Here is a 27,315-nt window from a genome sequence, read left to right as displayed (position 1 = left end):
TCTACATATTTTATTTAAAAACTGTTGTTGATCATTTTTAAATGGCATTCTAATCAATAAGTCACCTTCTCCTACAACTTGAACACTGTCTGGAGTGTGGGTGTACTGAGACTAGGCAATACTATCATTCATCCTTCCAACCATCCATGGCAAGTCTTGTAATAAAGTGGCCTATACAAGAGGTACTCGCGGTCAAAACAATATGCGGGTTTATTAAACACTGAGTAAGACGACACTCCTATCTGTTAGCCACCTATCATTAATATAAATATAGTTTCATGTATATTGACTTACAATTTTCAGCTCTTCAAATATTTTCAGCATATTAGAACATTTACCAATATAGAATGGATTGTGATACTTACAGGAGGTCCTGCAAAAGAGAAGAGAAAGTACGTTAGCCTATAAATGAGAAATAATTGTGCAATTAATAATGTCATATATTGGATTGCATTCAGTTACTTTATTCAGGTCAGAGAGTTGAGCATTGAGACTGCAAAGGCATGGTCTATACCAGGAATAGGCAACTTTTGGCACTCCAGATGTTTTGGACTACACCTCCTATGATGCTTTACCAGCATTATGGATGTAAGGGCATTATGGGGGATGTAGTCCACAACATCTGGAGTGCCGAAGGTTGCCTATCCCTGGTCTATACACTAAAACTGCTTCCCTAAGCTGCAGTTGTTTTGGTGCATAGAGTCTCCCTTTAATTTTAACTGTGACACATGTATACCTCTTTTTAATTACTAGATTTGTTGCAGACAATAAACATCTTAAGATATAAGTTCACCGTAGTCCTAAAATAGATTTTCTTTTTACAGCTTCTGATTTGTATGGCATATATGGATAGAAAGGCTTTTATTTTTTACATTTCAACAAAAGTACAGTCAAAGAAGTTTTTATTAACACACTTTTTTTTTCTTTTTTTTTTCTTTTGTTTTGGATATTATTATTACTATTTATATAGTGCCAACAAATTCAGCACTGTACAATGGGTTATATTCAATGAACCATGAATAAATATGTGCAGCTATACTGAGCAGATCGGCTGTCGTGTGTTAGTAGTGATAACTGCATTAAGGCCATGTCAGGGTTATACTGTTCTGTGATGTTGGCATGGAAGATACAATCTCCAATGCTTTTCTAGGAAATGAGATTGGCAGCACAAAAAAAACAAAAAAAAAAAAAATGGAAAATTACTAAACATATGATTTGTGTCAACCTTTTATTTTTCATAAAATGTTCTGCTTAATTTTACATTGATAATAAATGTCTAGCAGATGACCTCACAGTCCTGTTCAGACAAGGCAATGCCATGGCAAATGTAAATGAAGAAGAGAAATAGATGCATTGTTTAATTTCTCCTCTTCTCCCTATAATTTCCCATGCTGACTGCCAGGTACAAAGGACAGAGATTTTGACGTTTGACCAAGAGCTAAAATGGAGACACATGTAGAAGGATAAAGAGGTGTGGGTTTTGTACATATAATTTGTTAAATATTGGGAATAAGTAAACATATTAATAAAAATCCTGGGAAGTGACCGTACCTCTGTAATATAATTTGCCACTGGGAAATGAAAATGTTTAATTGTACAAACTATCGAAGGACGAATTGCATAATAATATCATTAGAGCTAAAATATACACTGATTGTATGACATTTGGTACCTGTCATACAATCAGTAAACACTCTGGGAACCCGTGACTGCTCTATTTATCCCATGCTACACTATATCAATAGTTGAAATAGGCACAGCAGGCTCAAGAAACAAGAAAGACCACCAAAAGGCAAGGTCAGCATATTTCACTATTTGTGTGCAGAGCAGGACTCTATCTGAGGGCCTAAACGTGGATATTGTCCCACGTACTTTCCTATGAATGTCTTCAAGATAGAGGACCCTGCTGTACTAAGTCTTCTAAACTGGCAGTAGTCTTCTCACTGCTGGATTTAGTTTGAGTTTAATATATGTGCATGTTCCTAGCAGTTTTTCTTTAACTGATCTCAGATGAAGTCCAAGCACCATGCCCATGGAATAAGCCAAACTATATGTTTTTTACTACTTTTCACATGCTCTTGCTCTGTGCAGAGGGCATTAAGTATGGGGACTTAGAATGGATGTAGAGGAACAGACATTGTGTGAACTGGCTAACAATGAAATTAGTTCATGTAAATGGACTTTGCACACTGTGCAAATGCTCTTGCTGCTTCAGGCTCTCTTACAGTGTGGCGTGTGCCCTTTCAGCTACACTCACTACATCCACCTTTTCTCTGTTCCAGACTGTATACTGACAGAGCAGCTCCCTTTTAGGGACCGTCTGCCCCCTTGAGCAGTGATTTGCATTACTAACCCCCCTCCTTTTACCCAACCCTCTGACATCCCACTTCACATGATCCTTGTTGGGGGCTTTGGATTTATTTGAGAGGTGAAAGCTAGAGATTTCATCTCTCAAAACGTTTTATAAATGAAGAAGGATTGTATTTATTAAGTACTAGAGAACTATGGTATTAGGTATAGATAGTAAAAAGCTTACACTAAAAGTACATTTTATATAGTATTTGTATTCATTGCTGTTGCATTTCTGGTTAGAGGACAATTATGTTTCATGGTCTCTTGACTCTTAATCCGGTCTTGATTCTGAATAAATGATGGAATGGTACAAAAATGCTAAGCTATATATCTTTGATTAAGTTTTTTTTTTGCCATGTTGATTCCTGTGGATACATTTTCAGTGGGACAGCATTTCACAAGTACAGAGAACATATAAAGGAATTCTTAAACCTTTATATGCTCTGACCAGCAGATGCAACTATGACGTTTCAAAAGCAGCTTATTTCATGTAAAAAAAACTTGTTTTACTTTAAAGACTTTATTCACTAATCTGCCTGATTTAGGTAACAAGCATTAATCTATCTAATTTGGAGGAAGAGTATTAACTAAAATATCTAGGTTATTAATCTTTCCAGCCCCTAATCCCATGTCAAGATTAGTGTCACCTGCATCATCGCCAAGGGCCAAAGGCATTGCTAACTAAAAGATCCAAATTAAAGGAGATGAGGGAGAAACTTTCCTGAACAGAAAGTAAATCCCAACAAGACCAGTACCCCAGTGGAGCACTATATATAAACCTCATAAAAATGTATCTCAGACAAGGTGCAAACCACATAAAGAAAATAATAAAGTTTATTGATAATTAATTAATTAAAATCAGCACCACATGCCTCAAATACATTATTCGCCTTTCTCAAGGGTACAAATACATAAGGGTAATCCAGCTGGATTACCCTTATGTATTTCTGCCCTTGAGAAAGGCGGATAATATCGCCGAAACGCGCGTTGGGCTATGGGTGTGTGTTTTTTCACTATCTTGCATTCTGTCTCTAGGTAACTAGTTACCATTAATATGCTTTATTTAAGCAGGGATTCTTACTTTTTTCTGCCGGCGGAATTCCTGCTCTTTACTTCATACAGTTTGCATGGAACAATAAGAACCTTTATTTATTATTTTTCCTAAACCCTTTTGTTTCCAGTATACTTACTCCTTTCTGTCCTTTCGATTTCTTCACAGTTTGAGATACTTATAGGGCTAGTTTAACCCCTTAAGGACACATGACATGTGTGACATGTCATGATTCCCTTTTATTCCAGAAGTTTGGTCCTTAAGGGGTTAATCTGAGTACGTATATTTAGGCATATGATCCTGATTTATACCATAGGATCAGGCTTTATTAGGGGAACTTTGGGTTCTTATATGTTATTGATTCCATTCATTTGGATTAATTGAGATATATTCCAGCTTTTCTTCTATATATGATAAGTTGATACTTTCTGTTACTTTTGTTGCTACACTTTAGCCACTTTGTTATTATTTATAGTATCAACTGTATCAATATAATTTAGTTACACCTAATTAAGCTGGAGTCTATATCTTTTTCTGTGTTTTGTCCACAATGACTGTTTGAACAGTCCAATGTATTCGAGGCATGTGGTGCTGATTTTAATTAATTAATTATCAATAAACTTTATTATTTTCTTTATGTGGTTTGCACCTTGTCTGAGATACATTTGTATGAGGTTTATATATAGTGCTCCACTGGGGTACTGGTCTTGTTGGGATTTACTTTCTGTTCAGGAAAGTTTCTCCCTCATCTCCTTTAATTTGTATCCTTTGTATAATTTAGGGTTAAGCCCTGTTTGTACCCCTGTAACCCGTTTTTCTATTTTTTTTCACCTGATTTCTTTCAGGCTGTTAAAATACAGTGTTTATATTCTAACTAAAAGATCTATTAACTTTAACTGTGTGACTATTTACTACATCCCACGAGAGGCTAAAATACTCATTTTTAAAGGTTTAACCTCATTGTTAATCAGATGTTTTCAATGAAAATGATGATATGCCCTGGGAGATTAACGGGCTAAATTAACTGATTTGGGAGATTTAATAAGATTTGCTTGTCATACGCTTAGCACATATAAAAACCCAATCTGTGTTTGCATTCAACTAAATTGTCTGTGACAATGCCTGTGACAATGTTGGTGTTGATGCATGGTGTTCTGACTGAGACCTACAGTAACAGAACAGGTCCATACACCCAATGGTCTTATTATTTGACCCATACACCAACATGTTTAGAAGAGATTTACAGTTGTGCAATGGAGTTATTTAACAATTAATTGACAGACACAAACAATTCTGACAGACACACAAAGTGAAGAAAAGCTTAGTAAATATCACAAATATTTTTTTTTCTCACTCACAAACACAACAATTATATGAGATACCCTTTTTTTACAGTCTTAGTGAACAGATCATACCGTGAAATCACTATAATCATGACTCTTAAAAAGCTCTGTCACTTATGAGTGTCTTTGTAAATTTCTGTAGGTGGCATGCCAGCTACATGTGGCAGGGGGAGAAGCAAATTATAGCTGTGCATACATGAAGTTTTCATTTGCAGTTGATGTCATTTTCATTTCATGTCACTATATCTGCCACTATACTGTTGGGCATAAACAACAGTAATACACAGAGGTCTATGGACGATCCTATAGGATCCACTGGCAACCTTTCTACACTTTGGGATTTACTATAACACAAAGTAGTTCCAAATGTGTCTTGTGATATATTTGAATTTCAATAAAATTCCAATGTAGTCAACATTTTATATTTATGAAATACAGGTACTCCTCACTTACCGACCGTGTTCCATTTTTACGACCCGTCGTAGAACGAATTGGTCGGTAAGTGAGGAGTTAAGGGATTCCCTGCTCTGGTGCGCTTGTCTATGTTCGGGGAAATTTCCCCGAACATAGACGAACGCAGCAGAGCAGGGAATCCCTCTAATCCCTGGTCGGAAGTGCGAGCCATCGTAAAAGGAGGACCACCTGTACTTACAAAGTAACTAGAAGTGACAGAGCGATTTAAGTTCATAAAATTCACACTTAAAAGTGAATCAAACATGAGAAAAGGGTTGTTTTTGTGCATTCAAATATGAACATACAAGATTACACGAGGCTATTGTAATAAAAGAAAAACAAAAAACGACTTTTAAGAGAGGGCAGTGAGATATTATTTGACGAAGAATGAATTAGAGGTTTCCATCTTACACTGAGCAAAATGGAATATGGATATGCATGGCCGAGCCACTGGTGAAATTGTAACAATATTGTAATTTCCCTATTCTCTAAATAGTCTTAATGGTACTTACCAGGTTCACCTCTTCTGCCCCTTTTGCCTCTTTGTCCGGGAGGTCCTAAGAAAAGCAAAAAGAGATGGTTTGTTTCCGTTATTATGGATAATGTCTAACAAATCACATGCAAGATTTTCTTCATTCAATTGTTTTCTGTTATGTGCAGCACTGTCATTTTATCCTTTAATGCCAAAACACTTTCCAATGAAGGCCTTGACACACAAATGAAACTCAATTTTAATTTGTTATTTTATTCTCTACCTCAGAGGCTTAAATGGTGAACTGACCTTGTAAGTGTTTGAACATGTGACCTTCCAAGTACAGCAATTGCAAATGCTACAACCTTGTACATTCAGTGTAAGCTCCATTCAGGATGTGTCTATTTACTTTCATGACAAGCAATTACTCATTGGATTACTCATTATGAATGAAGCTTTCTTTGATTCTGATTATTAAATAATAGCTGAATAAATATAGACACAAATATAGGTAGGGTTACCATATCCACCATGTTTTCAGGGACACATATCATATATACATATTGATGGGCAGTACATGAAAGGGTTGCCCTGTAGCAGTGGCGTCCACACAACCAATGCATGCCCCTCCCCACCCCCTCCCCCCCTGACAGACACACCAGCTTGCCATCTATAAAAAAGAATAAAGAAAAGAACCAAGAGATTTTGTTTTACCTTCTCAGACCTACTACCTAGTGGAAAAAAAAGTTGTCTTATAGCTGCCCACATTGACAAAAAAAAAGATAAAAGTGTGAAAATAATGAACAAACCTGGGATAGTGCGACAGGAGCGCAAAATCAGGACTGTAGAGTTCAGTTGGCATGCTTGCATAAATAAAAGCTCTCATGGTATTTATTACCAGAAAGTAACCAAGTTAGTGTATTGCGAGACTAGCGGTATTTGCTTTTATCTATCTTTTGAAGTTAGTTTTGTCCTATAGCTTTATCAGCATAGCTTCTCCTGTGGTATCTGTCGTTTGATTCGGTTCGGTTCTCCAAGTTTCACTTGATAAGTAGTGCTAAGGCATTTGTATCCCTGACAATTTTTTTGTGTCCTGCTAGAAGGTGCAAGTCATGTGGTCTTGGGCCTTTGAAACATGGGATCAACATGGAGAAAGTCAAAGAGTGCTTATGGAATGTATGACAATTGAGACAATATTTGAGGGGATTTGAGACAAGAGTTAGCAGGGGAAATTTGGAGGTGATGGCTAAAAGAGTTAACAGAGAGATGCAGCTATTGGTCTTCCAAGCTTCCGTCAATACCTGAGGGTTGTTGGATTTGCTGCAGGATGTTAAATGCAGCGTTCCACTGAGTATGAGTGTGAGATGAGGCCTGAGGGTTGTTGGATTTGCTACAGGATGTTAAATGCAGTGTTCCACTGAGTATGAGTGTGAGATGAGGCCTGAGGGTTATTGGATTTGCTTCAGGATGTTAAATGCAGCGTTCCACTGAGTATGAGTGGGAGATGAAGCCTGAGGGTTGTTGGATTTGCTGCAGGATGTTAAATGCAGCGTTCCACTGAGTATGAGTGTGAGATGAGGCCTGAGGGTTGTTGGATTTGCTGCAGGATGTTAAATGCAGTGTTCCACTGAGTATGAGTGTGAGATGAAGCCTGAGGGTTGTTGGATTTGCTGCAGGATGTTAAATGCAGCGTTCCACTGAGTATGAGTGTGAGATGAGGCCTGAGGGTTATTGGATTTGCTGCAGGATGTTAAATGCAGCGTTCCACTGAGTATGAGTGTGAGATGAAGCCTGAGGGTTGTTGGATTTGCTGCAGGATGTTAAATGCAGCGTTCCACTGAATATGAGTGTGAGATGAGGCCTGAGGGTTATTGGATTTGCTGCAGGATGTTAAATGCAGCGTTCCACTGAGTATGAGTGTGAGATGAGGCCACTTAACCACAAATTGCAATTTATGTGCATTTAAGAGTCTACAACTGTCCTGTAGCCCATGGATCAGCACAGCTAAGAGGAATAGGCCTTGACAGAGCCAGGAGGTAGGCATAGCAGCCACAGGAAGTTAGTGACAGCTAGCATGCTGGGTAGGGCCGAGCCATAAGGGGAGTATGTATACCAGCCACTATATGAAGTGGCCATTTTAACTGAACCTAAGCTTACCTGTCAGTTGTCCCTCCCACCCTCCCTGTATTTGGTTAGGTTAGTTGATTTCCCGTTTTTTCACAGCGGCGGGGAATGGCCTGGTTAAATTGGAGGGTAGATGGAGGAGAAAGTGGGCATCCTGAGGTTTAGTGTGGATTGGGCAGTGTTGCAGGTGGTTGGTAGGTTCGAGCCCGTCGGTGGCTCCAAACCTAGGGGTGTGGTGGTGTCTTGGTACACCCTACACTGGAACTTGTGGGTAGCGGTGTCTTGGTACATCCCTACAATGGATATGGTGGTTAGCTGTGTCTTGGTACACCCCTACAATGGATATGGTGGGTAGCGGTGTCTTGGTACACCCCTACAATGGATATGGTGGGTAGCGGTGTCTTGGTACACCCCTACAATGGATATGGTGGGTAGCGGTGTCTTGGTACACCCCTACAATGGATATGGTGGGTAGCAGTGTCTTGGTACACCCCTACAATCGATATGGTGGGTAGCGGTGTCTCGGTACACCCCTACAATTTAACCTGGTGGAAATGTGGTCATATTGGACGTCCAGTTTCTGTATTAACATGTTATTTAGATTGTTATCTATTGTTATTATTGTGGGGTCATTGCTAGGGGTATGTTATGTGTATGGGGGGGATGTTAACTTTAATAAGATTTGTTGACAATGACCCCATTTGTTATTCCTTAATTATTTTATTAATAATTTTAAAGCTGTGGACTAATTATTTCCAACAGTATAACCTGTGTCCGTGTTTTAATGGGGGTTTGGGTAAGGTTAGCGCATATGCCGGCAAATCCGACTGTGCGCCTGTCAAGCAATTTAACATCCAATGCAAAATCTGCTTTTATATTAATATTTTATATTTAGAGAAAAACATCCACACACTCGTCTACATTACAATTTGAAACTGATAACATTACTTGAAAATGATCCAGGGTCTCTTCTAAAAATAAACAGCAACACCTTTAGAAATGATTCTTACTTTTACCCCCTTATCTATTTTATCTCTCTGTTGGTCTTTTCCTATCTTCTCTCTCATTTTGACATCCATTCACCGGTGACTGCAGGAAGCAATGTGTTGAAAAGAACAACAGGACACCTGGTAGAAGATGGCGATGGAGAGATTTGGCATTCACGCTAAAAAGATTAGACTGCTGCAGCTTGCATCTTAGGAAATTGAGCAGATTCCACTTGGTATCTCAAGAAGGAAAACTGTCAAAGGTCCTAAAATGTCACTGACGGGAATAAAAAAATAATTCAGCATTTGTGTGTGGGCTAATGAAGTCTGCCTCTGGCAATCAAAGGATTTCTTCTCAAAGGAAAGCAGCAGCAAGCCCTCGAAAAAGGACAGCTGAACTGAAAATCTATCTCATCAATGCTGACACTGTTTCAGAATGACTACATGCACAAGTGTTCTTGAAAATGTCAGAATTTCTTGCATTAACAGAAATTAAGGAAGTGCGGCAGCCTGCTACCCTTACTGTATGCAAGCGCTATGAAATGGACCCTACTTTGCTAATATAGCAGCCATTTCACGACACACATTTAGATGAGGTCACATTTGAACTTGTACCAATTACTGTCGGTCTTACTTTATTCGGAAGAAATGTAGAGGGGCCAAGCTAAAGGGAAAACACAAAAATAAGATTTAAATGACAGTACTATTTGTAAAGTAGACGTTGACAATGACTTCAACTGTTCTCTGAACTTGGAGGCAAGCCAGCTCTGTAAGGCACAATGTCACTGTGTGTGCTGAATATATGACCAAATATGTCTCATGGGATTCCGAAACATGTCCAACAAATGTAGACGCTCACATATTAATGTGTAACAACGTAACAAAACAACTTGAACTATTGCTTGATTTGTTTTATTTTTTTTATATATTTTTGCCTTTTCCAAACATGGTAAAAATGCCATGCTGAATTATTGCTTTTTGAACTAACTCTTGAAAAGCTGAACTCGACTGAACTTGATGGACGCATGTCTCTTTTCAGCTATGTAACTATGTAAACATTTCTGAAAATAGTTGCCACTCACATGGTCACTGTAATATCAACTCAGCCAACAACCTGACTGCTTAACAAACAATAATAAATAAATGAGGAGTTACTATGTATTTCTCTTAGATTTGCTACTTTAGTGTAAACCATTTCTTTTGAGTATGTGATATCTGGACTCTTTCTCCTTTTTGAACTTTATGTTGTTCTCTTTAGTGATCCAGCATTTTCCAGATAGATAAATGGTTACTCCATCCATCATGACCACTTCAGAGATTTGAAGTGGTTATGGTGGTAGGAGTTTGGATGTGCAGTGTTTCTGCTTTTAGCACTGCACATATCAAAATATTTTTAATTGTGTGCTGGGAACTAGTAGTCCATTTTTGCATCTGTCCCCAGCGAGCACTGCATGCGTACAACAGATGTAGAAATCTTCTCCCTTGCAGGCAGAGCAGAATTTGATTAGAGCAGTGGTTCCCAACCCAGTTCTCAAGTTCCCCCTAACAGTCCAGGATTTAGGTATTACCCAGTTGTGTGTAAGGTGTTTTTAGAAAAAGAAAAAAATATATTTTAGACACAACAGAGTAATCTCTAAATCCTGGACTGGTAGGCGGTGCTTGGAGACTGGGTTGGGAACCCCTGGATTAGAGGACTGAGTTGCCCTCAGTATTTTTTATTTTTTTTTAACTATCCCTCCCTCTCTACTTTTTCCCCTTCGATCCCTATCCAAGAGGATCCACCTGCGATCTCAACTGGCAAAACCAACGAGGCCCCAGTGACCGTGGAGGGGTGCAGAAATCATCACCAGGAGCTTCATCCGGCAGTGGATTCCAGGTTACTAGAAATCTTTATTTTGCAGGTTGAAGGGCAAGTGGAGTGGGCATTCTCCATAATGCTCAATCAGGGCCGGTGCTTTCATTAGGTCAATTAGGCAGTGGCCTAGGGTGCTCTCCAAGAGGGGGCAACAGCAGGGGCTGTAACACTCCTCTAGATCGGTGGCTAACATGCTGCAATTACAGAAACCCCGCCTCCCCCCATGACAGACCTGCCAGTGCCACCCCTCTCTGTTCCTGCTCTCTCCTCTGGCTAATTCTGCAGCTTCAGAGTTGAATTGATGTTCTAATTGTAACCCAGCCTCTTTCCACCCACAATATCTCAACCCCACCCATCTCACAACCAAATCTGCCGTAAACAGCCCCAAATATATTAACTTCGCCTCTCCAGGATGCCCCTGCTCCCATCTCACAAGATCCAGCTTCCATTCCACACTGCAAAACTTTGAAGAGAAGGGCAGTGCAAGTCCTGTTCCTGAACTGCTTGTGGGACGGACCACAGACAGGAACTAAAAGCATGGCAGCAGAGGAGGTACCAAACTCACTAAATGGGCTTATTCCATTTCCCCCAGCCCCCACCTGAGTATGTGAGGCTGCTTGCTCTGTGTGTGTGTGTGTGTGTGTGTGTGTATATCAGGCAGTGTGTGTCTGTATGAGTGTTAGCATTTGGCAGTGAGTGTGAGTGTAAGTATTAGGCAGTGAGTGTGAGTATGAGACAGTTTGTGTGTTGGTGTATATATGCATTACATGTATGTAATAATTATATATTTCAATGCATGCATTAGGCAGTGTGTGTAAGCATTTATCTATAAAGCAAAAACAGGGCAAAAAAAAAAAAGCAAAAACAGGGCAAAAACACTTCTCTGTCTGTCACTCAGGCAGCCAGGAAGGTTGTCTTCCACTTCCTTTAGCTACACAGAGCTAGCAGAAGAGGCAGACTGGCTGTAGTAACATGTACATTCACCTTTCTCAATGAGCAGTACTAGAGCTCAATGGGAAACAAAGGAAAGCTATGATCAAGAGTGCATGCGCGCACTTCCAAATCCAGCACAGAGGCTTCTTCTCAGTGAGAAGCCTCTGATTGGAGTATTACCTGGCACAGACTGCAGGGGCGCATAAAAACATGCAGAAAAAAAATAAAAGCATATTTTCTTTGGAGGTATATTTAATAAATCGTTAAAAACAAAAACACAGTTTAATGTTTCCACTGAGGGGGCAGCAGAATTCCTTGCTGTGGCCCTGTGGCTGTGCCCAATAGGGCATTTTACACAAGAAAGTTCCCCCTCAAAAAGGATTGGAGTAACCCTTTAAAAAACTAAAATTCTGAAGAGATGTGTCTGTTCTCCTCTTTTTTATTTGTATTTAAACTTTTTTTTATTGTGCAGGTTCCAAAAATGCAATTATAACTACGTCTGTCAAATATATGGAGAAACAACACATGTTGCAGAATGAAAAACTCCATCTGTCTGCAAACTAGATAGACATCTGACACAGTGGCAATGACCTAATTCCATAATAGATGAAAACTGAGCTTGTACAAAATATAGACTTTCATTCCTTCTGTGATACAGCTCATAAGTGTCACCAGCTACTATTATATGAAAAAAAATGACTTGGTAAATGTAATGCATCAGGTGTATTGTTAATGGGAAATTATAGTCCAGGAAATAACATGTTCCATTTTGTTCAATCCACTTTACCCCTTTGGAATTAAAAAATAAATAAAATAAAGTTAGTTAAAGTTAGCGAATGACTCCTCCGCTGTGTCTCCAGTTCCGCCTCCGGTGATGTCAGCATCCAAGCTGACTACTCCCGAGATCTCCTCCAATCCATTGCTTCTCATAGCGATTGGATTGGAACTAGGCATTCGTGGCCATACACTGCGCTTCTCCAATCAAATGCTGCTATATGATTCCAGGACTGAGTTTCACTTGATTCTGGAGGAGGAAGCACCTCTAGTGCCTGTAAGGTAGACAGCCACTAGAGGTGTATTTAATCATGCACAAATCTGCCATGTCTAGGGTTGAAATGGCACGATCACTGTACCCAGACCACTTCATTGAGATGAAACTCAATGTAGCAAGCGGGTATACAAATAACCAGAATGATATATGTCACTTTGATGTGCTGAAAAAAGTTTGAATTGCTAAAAACAAAAATGTTAACGAAATATAATGGATCTGTAACAAATTGATGCATTTGCTCACTGCCTAGGTGTTTTCTTTCACTCCGACTTCTCCTTCACCCCTCATGTCCAATCAATCGCCAAATCCTGCCGCTTCCATCTCAAAAACATAGCGCGCATCCGCCCCTATTTAACACCGGACAAGGCTAAGGTGCTGGTCCATGCCGTTGTTCTCTCTCGCCTTGACTACTGCAATCCCCTTCTCAGTTGTCTTACGTGTTCCCAGATTGCACCGCTGCAATCTATAATTCCTGTCGGCCTGCACCTCCCACGCTTCCCCCCCTCTGTAAATCCCTGCATTGGCTTCCAGTAAGATACAGGACTCAATTTAAGATTCTGGTGCTTGCTTACAAGTCCCTACATAATGCTGCTCCAACCTACCTATCCTCCCTAATACACAAGTATGTCCCGTCGAAGCCCCTGCACTCTGCCGAAAACACACTTCTTCAGGAAAGTATATCATTTAAACTGTTAGCGGGATTTCATTCCCCTCCCCCCGCCATGACTCCTCTCCTGCAACTGTCAAAAAAAAACTAGTAAGTTCTCAGTGAATACTTTTCTAGCAAATTTTCCATTACCCCTACTTATACCCTTTGTGTCACTATACCCCACTCCCTCTATCATGTAAGCTCATTGAGCAGAGCCCTCAACCCCTCTGTTCCTGTGCGTCCACTTAACTGGTTACAATTACGTGTCTGTTAGTCCACCCATTGTACACCGCAATCGAATTTGCTGGCGCTATATAAATAATGAAATAATAATAATAATAATAATAATGTGAGTGTTCTTTCATACATTCCATGATATATCTGAAGTAACATCACAAGAACAATGAGATCTGAAAAAATATTAATAATCTCTCTCTCACTCCGGCAGGGCAGGACTGGGAAAAATATTCGGCTTGGGCATTTTTTATCACAGCGGCCCACTAAGAAGGGGGGTGGGGCGAAGAGGGTGTGTTTTGTCATCACTAATGACAAACACGCCCCCCTCTCATGTTGGTTCAATGCTCTTCCAGGGCAGACCATGCGCAGAGCTCTGCTGAAGAGCTCTAGCATGATAAAAAAAAAAAAGCCCTGTATTTCTTCTGCACAGTGTAAGCAAATTTAATAAATTGCTTGCACTGTGTTTCCTTGCAACTTGTCTCTGGTGTCTCTATAAATGGATAACAGGAGACAAAAGGGTCAGGGAAGAGTAGTGTGCATGTGTTTGGAGCCTGCTTGTGGGATTGTGTGTGTGTATAGAGTGAGCTGATTGTGGTGTGGTATTGTGTAATAAGGTGGGTTTTAGTCGTGTTGTGTTTGTAGTGTAATGTAATGCATATGTGGCTAGGGGCTGTAGAGAATGTGTGTATAGGGGATGTAGTAAGTGTGTGCATACATGCTATAGTGTGTGTATGTGTGTATATAGGTGATGTAGTGTTTGTAGGGGTTCTAGAGAGTGTCTGTTTAGGGGTGTAGTATGTGTTTGCTTACAATGAATCTAGTGTGTTTGTAGGGGATCCAGAGTGTGTATGTTAGGAATGTAGTGTGTGTGTGTAGTGTGTGTGTTGGTTCACTCACTGATTACATTTACTGGCTCACGTTTTGTTTCACTTTTCAGAGCACTTTGTTTTCACTTTCAGTGGCCTCTAGATATAAGTGGCCCATTTAGGTATTATGGTATCTATTATTATCCGTCTAAATCTTCCATCTTGTTGTCTTTTCATCACCACCCTGTATTCACTCTTCACTAGAGGAACGGATCCTATACACTTGTTTAATATGTTGCTATGGAGATCACTTCTGCAATTGCACCCAGCAGATATACTGGAAATAGCATTAAGGAGAGTGCCAAGCTATTCACTTTTTCTATATATATATATATATATATATATATATTTGTGTACGGGATTATGGAAGGGGCGCACATTAAAACTGTGTGTAATTTTAATATATGAGAGTCGGTTGAGGTGTGCCGAAACCGACGTGAGGTTAGGCCTGCAAAAGAGGGCCCACCCAGGTATAATGATATATGAAAAGGGTGTGGTGGGAGGGAATTTCCGAAATCGTCGCAGACAGGTGAGTGGGGGGAACGCTGGGTTTAAATAGGCATGAAATCCCTCCCACAATTTCAGGCATACGCCTTCTATTTGTGTACGGGATTATGGAAGGGGCGCACATTAAAACTGTGTGTAATTTTAATATATGAGAGTCGGTTGAGGTGTGCCGAAACCGACGTGAGGTTAGGCCTGCAAAAGAGGGCCAAAAAGTGTGTGACATTTATTAAACATAACAAATCACTTAGACGTATTATAGAAAGCGAGCCTGATTCTTCTGGATTTGGAATGTACCGGTAGTATGCCGAGGACTTCCAGCGACCCATCTTCTCTACAAGATGAGTTGGAACTGGACGACTTGGGGCTGCTGTGGCGGCCCTGACGCGGAAAGTATGTCCCGAGAAGGAATTCGGATTGAGGCCAAGACTAACAAACAAGGAGCGAATGTATAGCATGAACTGTTTGAGAGATGTGGCAAAAATTGTACGAGCAACCATTATAATCGGAACGCATTTAGTAACTTGAACCACATATAATACTTACACATATCGTAAGCCGCAGAGTATGTTGGCTTAGTATTAGTGGACAAACCTTACCTGCATAGCCTCTAACTTCAGGCATGATTGATACCTTTTTGACCTGCAGAGGAAATCTGGACTGCGTGTTCTTTTATCTCAACCGTTATGCTTAAGCAAGGTCCGACTTCAGGACTTCGGAAGTGGCTAAAGCGGAGGATACTGCAGGGGACTTGAGACGTCAGGGTTAGCGTTTATTAAAGATAATACGATACCTGGAGCTAGTTCTTGTAGTATGCTGTGAGGGGGAAGGAAACGTAATAAGTTTAAATTATGCAAAACTCGGAAGCCCATTGAGCTTTCTCGTGTAGTAGAGCTGCTAGCTAATGGGTACCAGTAGGTGAAGATAAGGACTATCCCGAAAGAGTTGAGGCCGTGCTAGTAGCCCTGTGTTTGAGAGAAGCCCTACCTACGATTCGGGCCATGTGGACTTGTACCATCTATGCGCGGCAGGGTATTAACCTCTTGTGGAAAAGCGTTAACCTGACCGTACACGTGCGATTACCTGCATTAAACCATAGCGAAGAAGGACTGTAACAGGCGCCTGACGAAACTGCCGTGACGTAAATTGAAGAACAGAATGCAAAGCCGTGACCCACCGTAGGGAAACGTTTGTACGAGAGAGGAACCTGAAAAGAAGCTTTGACTAAATTTGAAGACGATATGTGCTCATATAGCAAGTACCCTATAGCAGTTACTTGGTAGGCATGAGATCGTACAGGATTGTACTACAGGATGCATAAGGTGATACGCCTTGAATCTGAACATCCAGCATGACCGAAAGTCACTCCCGATGGGCTACTTAAGCTTACATAAAGAGAAGCGTGAACGACGACAAATGCATGACGAATGAAATGACTGCGCATGGAGGACCCCGTGAACGTCAGGCGTGCAGACAAGTCCCTAATTAGCAGATTAAGGATTCGAATAATATTAGTTTGGCCAAAAATGGAGGCGGAGAGATGCCTCGGTGTTAGATATGAAACAGGTGGGAATTCCGTTCACCCGGTCCGATCAGATCGCTAAAGCTTGTCCTGCATAGCTCGTAGAAGCGATGCCGACGTGAAAATTGAGTGATAGTATGAGTCGATAAACGGTTATTGAGAACTCAATGTACCAAAGTGTCCCCAAAACGTTGCGAAGAAATAAACGGTATATCCGTGATACATGAGTCCGGAAGCAGTCACTGTACGTCACGTCAGTGCCTGGAGGACCCGACGATGGTCCGATACGAGGCCAAATCTGTACGACGTGCAACGCGGAGGGCAACGTGAGACCCAACATACCAATTCGACTGAATATAAGCAAGAAATGCCTGAAACAAGTTGTTGGAGGAACCGCTGGTCTCGGAGTCTCCAAGCTTGGTCTGGGCGCGTAGTGTACGTGGTACCCAAGGATCGCCAGTGAGCGACAGGTTGGGGTAACATATATATGTATATATATATATACACATGTATATATATAGGTATCCTCGAACAGCTAGCACTAAGCGTCTAGCAGAGCCATTGCCCGTAAGAGATAACGTATTGAAAGCACCGGAGTAGCCGAGTACGATAGTTCTGAAATACCGTTTTGCATCAATGTAGGAGTATGTAACGCACGATCGAAACTAAGGCGGGAAATAAAGCGCTAGGATACCTGAAGCGGTTAAGGGATTTAAAACATAGTGACTATGCTTGACGGGTCTGGGGTGTGCCGCCCCCCCCCCCCCCCGCAGCTTACTAGGAGCGCGAGCGAGCGTGAGTGCGTGCGTGCTGGCTGACTAGCTAGTGCCGCAATGCAGCGAAACGATTACACTAGGTTGGTGACGGGTGAGGCCCTGCTAGTTGCCAAGCGGCTTGAGAGGCTCTATCTATGCGTTGGCGTGAGGGGGTAGCGTGGCCACTGAATGAGGTGGCGGGGTGTCGGCCTCTCGGTGACAGTTAACATAAGATAGACTGGGAGTGACAGATGAGGCCCTCTCTATGCCACAATGCGAGGCGACTAGCTATGATTTGGCCCGAGGGGCGTAGTACCTCCGAGTATGAGGATGGGAGTTGGCCTCGCGGGACCACTAACCTATGGCGAAGAAGCCGGGGAGAATAACAACTAGTGGACACCTAGGAACCTAACAGCCAGCAGTTGCTAACTAAGATGGAAGGGTAGTTAGTGAGAGAGGACATACTACAGAACGAAACGTGGGTAGCAAAGAGTTAGGATCGTATGGTTTGACCGAAACCGGAGTGCCCGGTGAGCATGTGGGGTCCGGATGGTCGGGACGTGTGAACTAGGATGCGTGTATGAACGTATGAATGGCCCTCGGGGCCCGTGGTGCCAGACCGTGGCCTCGATTCGAAATGCAATACGAATAAACGTGTATATCTATCGTTTATTTATATGTATATATATGCAGATCTTGTTCGTAGTATTGTTAAACGCGTACTGCCGTAGCCGAGGCTCGCTCGCCAGAACTGCAATGTGAAAGTAGATGCATTTGTCCAGCAGCGTGCGTGCTTGCCTGCGTAGGAGTACGCCGGGTTTTACACGTAACGCAAATTGCCGCACTGACTGAGGATGAATTAGGGCTGGTACAGACAATGCTCCGTGCGCCGTGTACCTACATCGCTTAAAAGACCCTCACAATGATGAGCAGGTTAAAGAAAGTCAGAATAGCCAATTATCCAAAAATTCAGCCATAACCAAACGAGCAGGCAAATTTCCGTAACCGCCAATGCGTGTCTCTGTATATCAGCATGTCAGTGTGTATATCTGCGTACGTGAACATCAGGGATAATGTATAATATAATCACAGAATCATTATATCATTATATCATTATAATTTTTTTTATTTTTTTTATTTATTTTATATAGGTGCTATTCACTGTGAGACTTATTGTAAGTATACGTATATATATATATATATATATATATATATATATATATATATATATTTATTTGTGCGGCGTTCTCCCATAACTATATGGAGGGACATTAGGATGAAAAAGAGGGACTTGGGCCCAAGATAGGGACTGTCCCACCTAAATAGGGAGACTTGGGATGTATGATACTGTAATAGGGGCCATGAGGCTGTAAAGGTCAACTTTAGTAACTGCAATAAGAAAAATCAAAGATTGAAGAAATGTGTAGTGCTGTCTTTTTGACTAACAAGCAGTATACATTCCTGCCAATGAACGACTCCCGAGCCATAATCATAATGCGCCCAGGAGAAACAAACGCGATGTCCGTGATTCATGCATGTACCGTGGATGAGATCTGCAAATGTTGGCTATCATTTTAATTTGAGCAGTATAGAGAGCGTTCAATTATGCAATTTGTGTAATGCAGCCCTGAACAGTGGGAAATAAAAGCAAAACTGTGGACGAAACGGTAAACTAGGGTAGAGGCAGAAGTGAGCCGTAGTGTAATGTTAATGGCTTTAGCGTCTACCTGGAATCAAATCAGTAATGGAGAGATTAATAAGACATGGGGGTGTCGAGCTGCACGCACCAGATGCTATTGAATTTAACCATAATTCCCTGCCAGCGGTGGGTGTGCTGAGGTTCATAGGAGTTGAAGGAGAACAGCATCTGGTGTAACAACTCTGGTATAAGGAATTAGTTATAATAAAAGGTGAATATCTATGCATTGCCCAAACATCACGCAGTACACAGTCTTAAAACGTGCCCATATATAATGGAAGACACAGCTAGCGGGCTGTATATATTTTCACGAGCACCCCAGGTCTTTTAAAAAGCTTGTATATCTGTGTGTGTGTGCTCGCAGTGAAGTCTACGATTTCATCAGAAGTAAATATTTTAAAGAGTTTGCAAAATGGAGGGATGTAAACGTTTGCCGGGGTACGTGCTCTCATGTTTCCCTACCTTAGCCATGCAATGCCAGTCGTTCTGTCCGTCTGGATTCCCATCGCACTGACGATGCCAGACAGCGTGCACTCAGTAGTCACTGAACTGCCGAACATTCAGGCTTCTATCCAGCTCTGACAGACGCCGACAATCCCAGCAACCCCGCAACAAGCCCCAAATGGCATAACATGACAGCTTCCCGTCGGCAGAGCACGGCCTCTCAGCACCAGTCTAGACTAATTTCCAGCTTGCTAGCGGCACCCCTCACAGTTCATCTCACCCATTATTAGCTTAAAAATAAATTGCCTGTTATTTATTTAGGGAGAGAGAGTGGAAAGGTTTAATATATATATATACTATATATATACATTAGGCTAGCTAGAGAGAATGAAATGTGTGCGGGAAGCTATACGGAGCATTTTACGTCGTGGAATGAAAAATGCGAACGGAGCGTATGTGTAAAAGGAAGAAAAATTCGAACGGACTCACGGTTTGAGCGAACCGCCGAACGGCCTCCATGCGGATGAAAGAGACTCACGAAAACCGGCGGGCTGTGTACGAGCGTCGCGGCAGATTGACGTCAGAGGTCTGAGAAAACGGAAATGAAAGCGAATTTCCGAAATCGTCGCAGACAGGTGAGTGGGGGGAACGCTGGGTTTAAATAGGCATGAAATCCCTCCCACAATTTCAGGCATACGCCTTCTATATATATATATATATATATATATTTGTGTTAAGGGCTCATGATAGCACAGAAGAAAAAAACACTGATAAGTGTAGGATGGTATTAAAAGAGCAAGTCGGTTGTGGTGTGCCGGAACCGACGATGAGGTAGGCCTGTAAATAAAGAGGCCCCACCAAGAAGAAATGTAAGAGAAAATGAGTTAATAATGAGGAGTGGGTGATGCAGCGCTGACCTCGAACGGTATGGAGCCAGGTAAGGGGTGTCCCTTAAGTAGGGAAGAGGTGTGTCATACGCCCCTCCCACAATTACAGGCCAAAAGGCCTTAATACTTGTGTTAAGGGCTCATGATAGTACAGAAGAAACAAACACTGATAAGTGTAGGATGGTATTAAAAGAGCAAGTCGGGGGGGCGGGGCCGGACCGCCGACGGGATCAGACGTGCCTGTCTGAGCTCCCGCTTTGGAGGACCGAAAATCGGCGCAAACTGGAGGTAAACTCCCTCTAACAACCGGCAACGGAGACTAACCTGAGCCCCAGACCCTGGGGTGCGAGGAGATACCCCTCAAGACCCTATCTGGCACCTGCAGTAACCCGACAAAGGCCCGAGGCGTGTTGGAGCTTGAGCCGGGAAGAGACGGCCGCTCTCCTGGGTCTCCGGTTGGTGTCCGGCCTCCTCCCCCCCCCTCTGGACCGGGGGGGTCATCCCGGTCTGCATAAGCATCAGCAACTCCTATCACGCTAAGCTAGGCGTCAAACAATCATCCTGCTGGGGAAAACTCACCGGCAGCACCCTCCTAAGATGGCCACCGCAAGCCAGCCACATGTGCGAAGTACCCACAGACTGGAACCTGCACACAGAGGTATCCATCCAGCGTCATCCGAGCACCACAATGTCCTGCTTCAGGGATGTGTCAGCTCACTACACTACGCTAAACTAAGTGAGATTCTCCCGGACCCCATTCATGCAGGGGCTCTGTGGAAGCACAGACATGCAGTCCTGAAACCCGCGTTCAAGATGGCGGAGACCATGTGCGCAGGGCTGAGCACAGGACGATCGGCAGCCACCACCCGAGCTTGCTCACGGGTAATAGACGACAGAACCAGCCTGTACATCAGGCCTGCCTATCTCCCAGCAGATCCTGCGAACCTTGATTAACAACAAGCCTCCCCGCACTTGAAACCCCACACAGCCTCCTGCAACGCAACAAGCCTGCTCACCGACTGGCAGGACAGGACAAAGAGCTCAATCATGGCCCACCGGAGACAGAACCCCGAAGGGAGACTGACCTTGCCACACGGATAACTCCAACACCAAGAGACTCACACACAGCATCAGCAGCTCAGTAGAGCAGGCATCGGGTGAGCACTGATTAATCCACGCACCGGAGGGGGCTCCAGAGCAGCAGAACAGTGTTGTAATACCCCACTGACTTTCTCTACCTAGTTAACAGTTCTCAGCTAAAGCAATGTTTTATGCCTTACAAACGTTAACTTTGATTTTACTTTTGGTTTATACAGTTTACACTGAGCTCTGATGCACTGATATGCTCATTTAGTTAGCTTGGCCCCATAAAAGGGCCACTCTGGAAAACTTGGCAAACAGTGTACAATTTTGCTCATATGTCTCATGTGTATAGCCCAACTAGTCAAGCATTGTCTACCTGTGCCTGCTCACCTCTAAGTGAGGGGAAACCCTTCTATGTTTAATAATTTAAGCTTGTCGTCCCACTCGTGACTCATCACAATAGCAGTAAGACGCAAATCTTTACTTATAACAAGAATATACGCTGTTTTATTCTCGGCATAAGCATGCATGTTTGTCCTCCTCAGAAAGGCTATGCCATAATCTTGAAACGTTACAACTCTAATCTACATAACACTGTTCTTCCCTTTGCTTAGCATTACATAATGTGTCTGCTTTGACTTTATTTACCCTACTTTTAGTTACCAACCGGATCTTACGGTCCATAGCCTGTATTTACAAACTAAAGTTTAACAACAAAAATTAAAAAATGAGGCATTGCAATTCTTGAAACATAATCTAATCTTGCTGATTGATGTATCAACCCTATGCTGTAAACCTCTTGAATGTTTCCCCCAATTTCTCTTCTGTACCCCATTCTACATGCCTTAATAAAAGAAAGATTGACTAAAAGAGCAAGTCGGTTGTGGTGTGCCGAAACCGACGATGAGGTAGGCCTGTAAATAAAGAGGGCAAAAGTAGAAAATCTAATTTATTACATACCAGCAATATACATACTTTTAACCAGACATGTCTTGAAAGGCATTTCTTACTTCTAGTACCGGGTTAGGTATGTATCTAGAGTGAGCAGATGATTTCCAGCGCCCTAGTGACTTGATAACATGTACTGGAATGTTTGCACTGGATGCTGTGGAGGCCGCTCCTATGCGGATTGAGTGGCCTGAATAGTTAGCTGATTTGAGGCCCAACTGTGTAAGTAAAGACTTGACGTGTGTCATAAAGGCGGTGGTAGTGAGTACCGAACCGTGTAGACTGAAAAGTGGTTGAGATGGTGGTGCGTTTTTATGCTGGGTATATGAGTCCAGTAGTTTGACGGGGCACCAACTGTTGTGAGTAGGATAGTACTTAACCTCTACTGGAGGTGCATGTTGACTGGTTTTGGAGTGAGGCAGAGTTAAGATATAGTAGTCCATGTGTTTTGTTAAGTGTGAATAAAGTAGGATGTGAGTAGACTGTGTTGTGCTAATGGCGGTAAATTCTCTTGGTCTCAAGAAACCATAGAAAGCTACGTATATAGCGGTTTTGATGACGAGGTTTGTGTTGTTGGCAAAGGGTTTTAAATCTAGTAAGTTGCATAAGTCTTTAAAAATATGGAAATATATGGGTAGCCTCTGGGCCGTACGTGGGGGTTCGGATCTCTGAATACCCCTAAGAATGTTCTTAATGTTTAGGATACATTTTATTTGGACACATAGTTTTAGCATGTGCCCTGAAACATTTTGAACATATATGCAATAATCGACATCCACTGTAATTACATGCTCCGACATTAAAATTATTACATATCTGGGACTTGCCCAGAAACTTGATAGGCCGTCCCAGTTTGTCTTTGGGTGTTTTACCTGTAAAACCAGTGGAACTAGTGCCCTGCGAGGGGGTAGGTTCGTTCGCAGTGGTTGGACAGAAGTAAGCCGTATGAGCCATGGAGGAGCAGTATGCACAAGCCGGCGTTCTTAGACCTGCAAAGTGCATGCAGAAAATGACCATATCAATCTTGCTCCAGTTGGACCTTGTTCCGTACTGGGAGAAAGCGCCAGACACTTTGGCAGAAAAGGATCTATGGTAATCATAGAAAGCTGACCCACCATATTTGTTGCCCAGGTCCACCAGCTTGTGCGTATACAAGTCAAACTCCTCACGTCTGTGGGGATATACTGTACAGATAACATCACGATAAATGCCAAATGCCAACACAAATTCAGGGATAGTCAATTTCCTATTTTTGACCACCACAGAAATATCGTCATAAGCTTATGTCTTATGTTCCACCACTAGTGATGTCCCGAACGGTTCGCTGGTGAATAGTTCCTGGCGAACTTAGCGTGTTCGCGTTCGCCACGGATGGCGAACATATGCGATGTTTGGTCCGCCCCCTATTCATCATCATTGAGTAAACTTTGACCCTGTACCTCACAGTCAGCAGACACATTCCAGCCAATCAGCAGCACACCCTCCCTCCCAGACCCTCCCACCTCCTAGACAGCATACAATTTAGATTAATTCTGAAGCTGCATTCATTTTTTTTTGTTGTATTATTTTTTTTTTGTATTTGTGTTTATTATTCATTATCCTCCATAGCCAGTAACCTGTGTTTATTATACATTATCCCCCATAGCCAGTAACCTGTGTTTATTATACATTATCCCCCCATAGCCAGTAACCTGTGATTATTATACATTATCCCCCCATAGCCAGTAACCTGTGTTTATTATACATTATCCCCCCCCCCATAGCCAGTAACCTGTGTTTATTATACATTATCATCCCATAGCCAGTAACCTGTGTCTATTATACATTATCCCACCATAGCCAGTAACCTGTGCTTATTATACATTATCTCCCCCATAGCCAGTAACCTGTGTTTATTATACATTATCCTCCCATAGCCAGTAACCTGTGTTTATTATACATTATCCTCCCATAGCCAGTAACCTGTGTTTATTATACATTATCTCCCCCATAGCCGGTAACCGGTGTTTATATTACATTATCCCCCCACAACCAGTAACCTGTGTTTATTATACATTATCCCCCCACAACCAGTAACCTGTGTTTATTATACATTATCCCCCCATAGCCAGTAACCTGTGATTATTATACATTATCCCCCCATAGCCAGTAACCTGTGTTTATTATACATTATCCCCCCCCCATAGCCAGTAACCTGTGTTTATTATACATTATCATCCCATAGCCAGTAACCTGTGTCTATTATACATTATCCCACCATAGCCAGTAACCTGTGCTTATTATACATTATCTCCCCCATAGCCAGTAACCTGTGTTTATTATACATTATCCTCCCATAGCCAGTAACCTGTGTTTATTATACATTATCCTCACATAGCCAGTAACCTGTGTTTATTATACATTATCTCCCCCATAGCCGGTAACCGGTGTTTATATTACATTATCCCCCCACAACCAGTAACCTGTGTTTATTATACATTATCCCCCCACAACCAGTAACCTGTGTTTATTATACATTATCCCCCCATAGCCAGTAACCTGTGTTTATTATACATTATCCTCCCATGAGGGTGATGTGTGTGTATATGTTAGAAGGGATTGTGTTTTGGGGGGGTAAAAAACAAACCAAAAAAATGATATGCCCCCCTCTCTTCTTACCTTTAGCCTGGGAGGGGGGGACCGGCATGGTGGTACCTGGTAGGGGGGGAACCGGCACTCTCACACCATCCCTGGTGGTGCTAGTGGTGAGTGAACTCTAGCCTGTGGGGCTAGAGTTCACTCTCGCGAGATTGGGGGCTTTGCCATGGCAATGCTCCGGATCTCGTGAGAGGAACCTGGTGGAGCTGCAAGATAGTGCTCCGCCGGGTCCTCCTCTCCCTCCTCAGTCGCATGTCTGTGCAAGTGGGCCAGTGAGGGAGATCTTTGATATCCCCACCAGCCCGTCATGGAAAACATAGACCGGCTGGGGAGATCCTGTGACCTCCTCTGCTGGCCTCGGCCCATGGACATCGCAGCCCACCGGACATTTGCCCGCTGTGCCCGATGGCCAGTCTGGGCCTGGTGACAGGTTTATGCAATGTATGATCATATACTGTAATTAAACCTGCATTATTTTTGCCTAGATTAGGAGCTTTTAAAAAAAAAACAAATAAAATCGGTAAGCTTTGAAGTTGCTGTTTAGTGGATGAGTGAGTGCGCTGGATCTTGTGTATTGTATATACACATATATACATATACAATTACAAATCTATAGATTGACTTCCAATTTATTTAGTTAATATGGAGCAATTCTATATTTTCTATGTAGATTAAAATATGTACACCTCTCGCTATTAGCTATTCTATGTAGATTAAAATATGTCCCCCCCATCACTTATACAGTGATAATTGGCCTTGTATCTAATCCCACAGATCCCTGATTCAAACAGCCCTTTGATTAGCCATTTCTCATTAATATTAGTAAGAAGAAATGGCCCATAGGAAGGTCTCCACCAAATTTGTACTTGAAAATGTGTAATACCTTTGGGAATATCACTCATGTCTGTAAAAATCATTTAGCGCAGGAAACCTCCACTTTAGCCCTGAGCTATTACATGACGGTTTATTTATTCAAGCTTCCATTGATGTGTGATGTATATATATATGTATGTAGTGAAGCAAGCAGACTGGGAAATATGAGATAAAAATCTGTGTAAAAAGAAAAGGGAGTGTTAGAAATTCACACCAGCTATTCTATGGTTTATTGGCTTTGCTCCAGACATTATAATAGTATAATGCATATTATATTTCCTGTATTGATTAGCTACAGGTAAATGAAATACTATGTCCATACTTAACAGGACACTATAGGTACCCATAACCAGGGCCGGATTAACATAGGGGCTGATGGAGCTGCAGCTCCAGGCCCAGGCCCATGGAATAGGCCCATTGGTTTAAAAAAAAAATATTTCTTTTTTTTTACACACTACTCTTAGGGTTGCCAGGTATTTCTCATGTATTTCTTAGGGTTGCCAGATATTTCTCAGAAGTATTTCTCAGGTATTTGAGGCTGCCTAGCCGGTGCCGGTATTGCAGTAATACCGGCAATACAAATGTCTGTCTCAGTATAAACATAGATTATTCTGCAATACCAGCGCCGGCCAGTAGGGGTCGCTGTTTGTGTGGAGAGAGGCAGTGATAAGAAGTTACGGCATCTCCCTCCCTGCCTCTCTCTACTCACTGATCTGCGGGGGAGCACCTCTGCACAGAGAGTCCAGACAGCAACTCCGAGACATGGGGACGCTGAGACATTGGGACACTGGGGAACATGGGCACCCTGAGCATGGACGTCCGCAGGAATTTTTCCGTTGGGGGGGGGGCATAATTGTAATGACATCCATGCTTGGCCCCTTTTTGACAGTGTCATGAAAGGGAAGGAGCATAGTAATATTCACATAAAGCAAGGATGAATAGCGTTTTCACAACTGTGGTGTCAGGAATATATGTTTGTATTCCTGACACTATAGTGTTCCTTTCATCAAATTCCAAGAACATTCTGGTCACCAAAACAACTTTATGTAAATGAAAATGCTGTGATGCAAGGAGGCCCCTGGGTGCTCTTTCTTTGAAGGGATGAAACCGCTCTCAAATGGTTTACCCCCAAAGGCTTCCTTCAGCTCCAGATCTCTAGGTCGCTCAGTGGTATTTGACTTCTGAAACAGAGTGTCAGGAAGTGCAGATTGACGTTGGGCATGGGTGCCGCTCATTGGATAGAGTGGTCAGCTGACACTCTAAGCCAATCGCTAGTTCCCGATTCATAAAAATGTTTTAAGTTTTTATGAATGGGGAGCTACTGATTGGCTTAGAGTGCTTGCTGACCCATATAGCCAATCAGCGGCACCCCTACCCAGCCCTCTGTGTTTCCTAACACTCAGTAAATAAAAGTGAACACATTAACACTGATATTGTTTGTTTTTACCTGGGGAGATGAGAAGGTCCAAAGTTTCCCTGCCAGGCCCAGGTACCAACGCCTTATGATGTGGTGTCCAGAATGAAGTGCTCCAATCTCATTTTATTCTCCTTCATTTGACACAGTCTTCTTTGTCTTCTGAGGCTCCTTCTG

At 42.2% G+C, this 27,315-nt stretch overlaps 1 protein-coding gene across 1 annotated transcript in view; it reads right to left on the bottom strand.

The window, feature by feature from the left end:
* Positions 1-5,697: 5,697 nt before the first annotated feature.
* The window catches only part of LOC134566100 (collagen alpha-1(XXV) chain-like), a 230,484-nt gene continuing 208,866 nt past the window's right edge, over positions 5,698-27,315 (bottom strand). Inside the window, exon 3 of the mRNA XM_063425810.1 lies at positions 5,698-5,756. Coding sequence (XP_063281880.1) covers positions 5,698-5,756 — 59 coding nt within the window. The remainder of the gene's footprint in view (positions 5,757-27,315) is intronic.

Source organism: Pelobates fuscus, chromosome 6 (assembly GCF_036172605.1).
Source record: "Pelobates fuscus isolate aPelFus1 chromosome 6, aPelFus1.pri, whole genome shotgun sequence".
NCBI classification, from domain to species: domain Eukaryota; kingdom Metazoa; phylum Chordata; class Amphibia; order Anura; family Pelobatidae; genus Pelobates; species Pelobates fuscus.
This window is presented reverse-complemented; position numbering and strand designations above follow the sequence as displayed.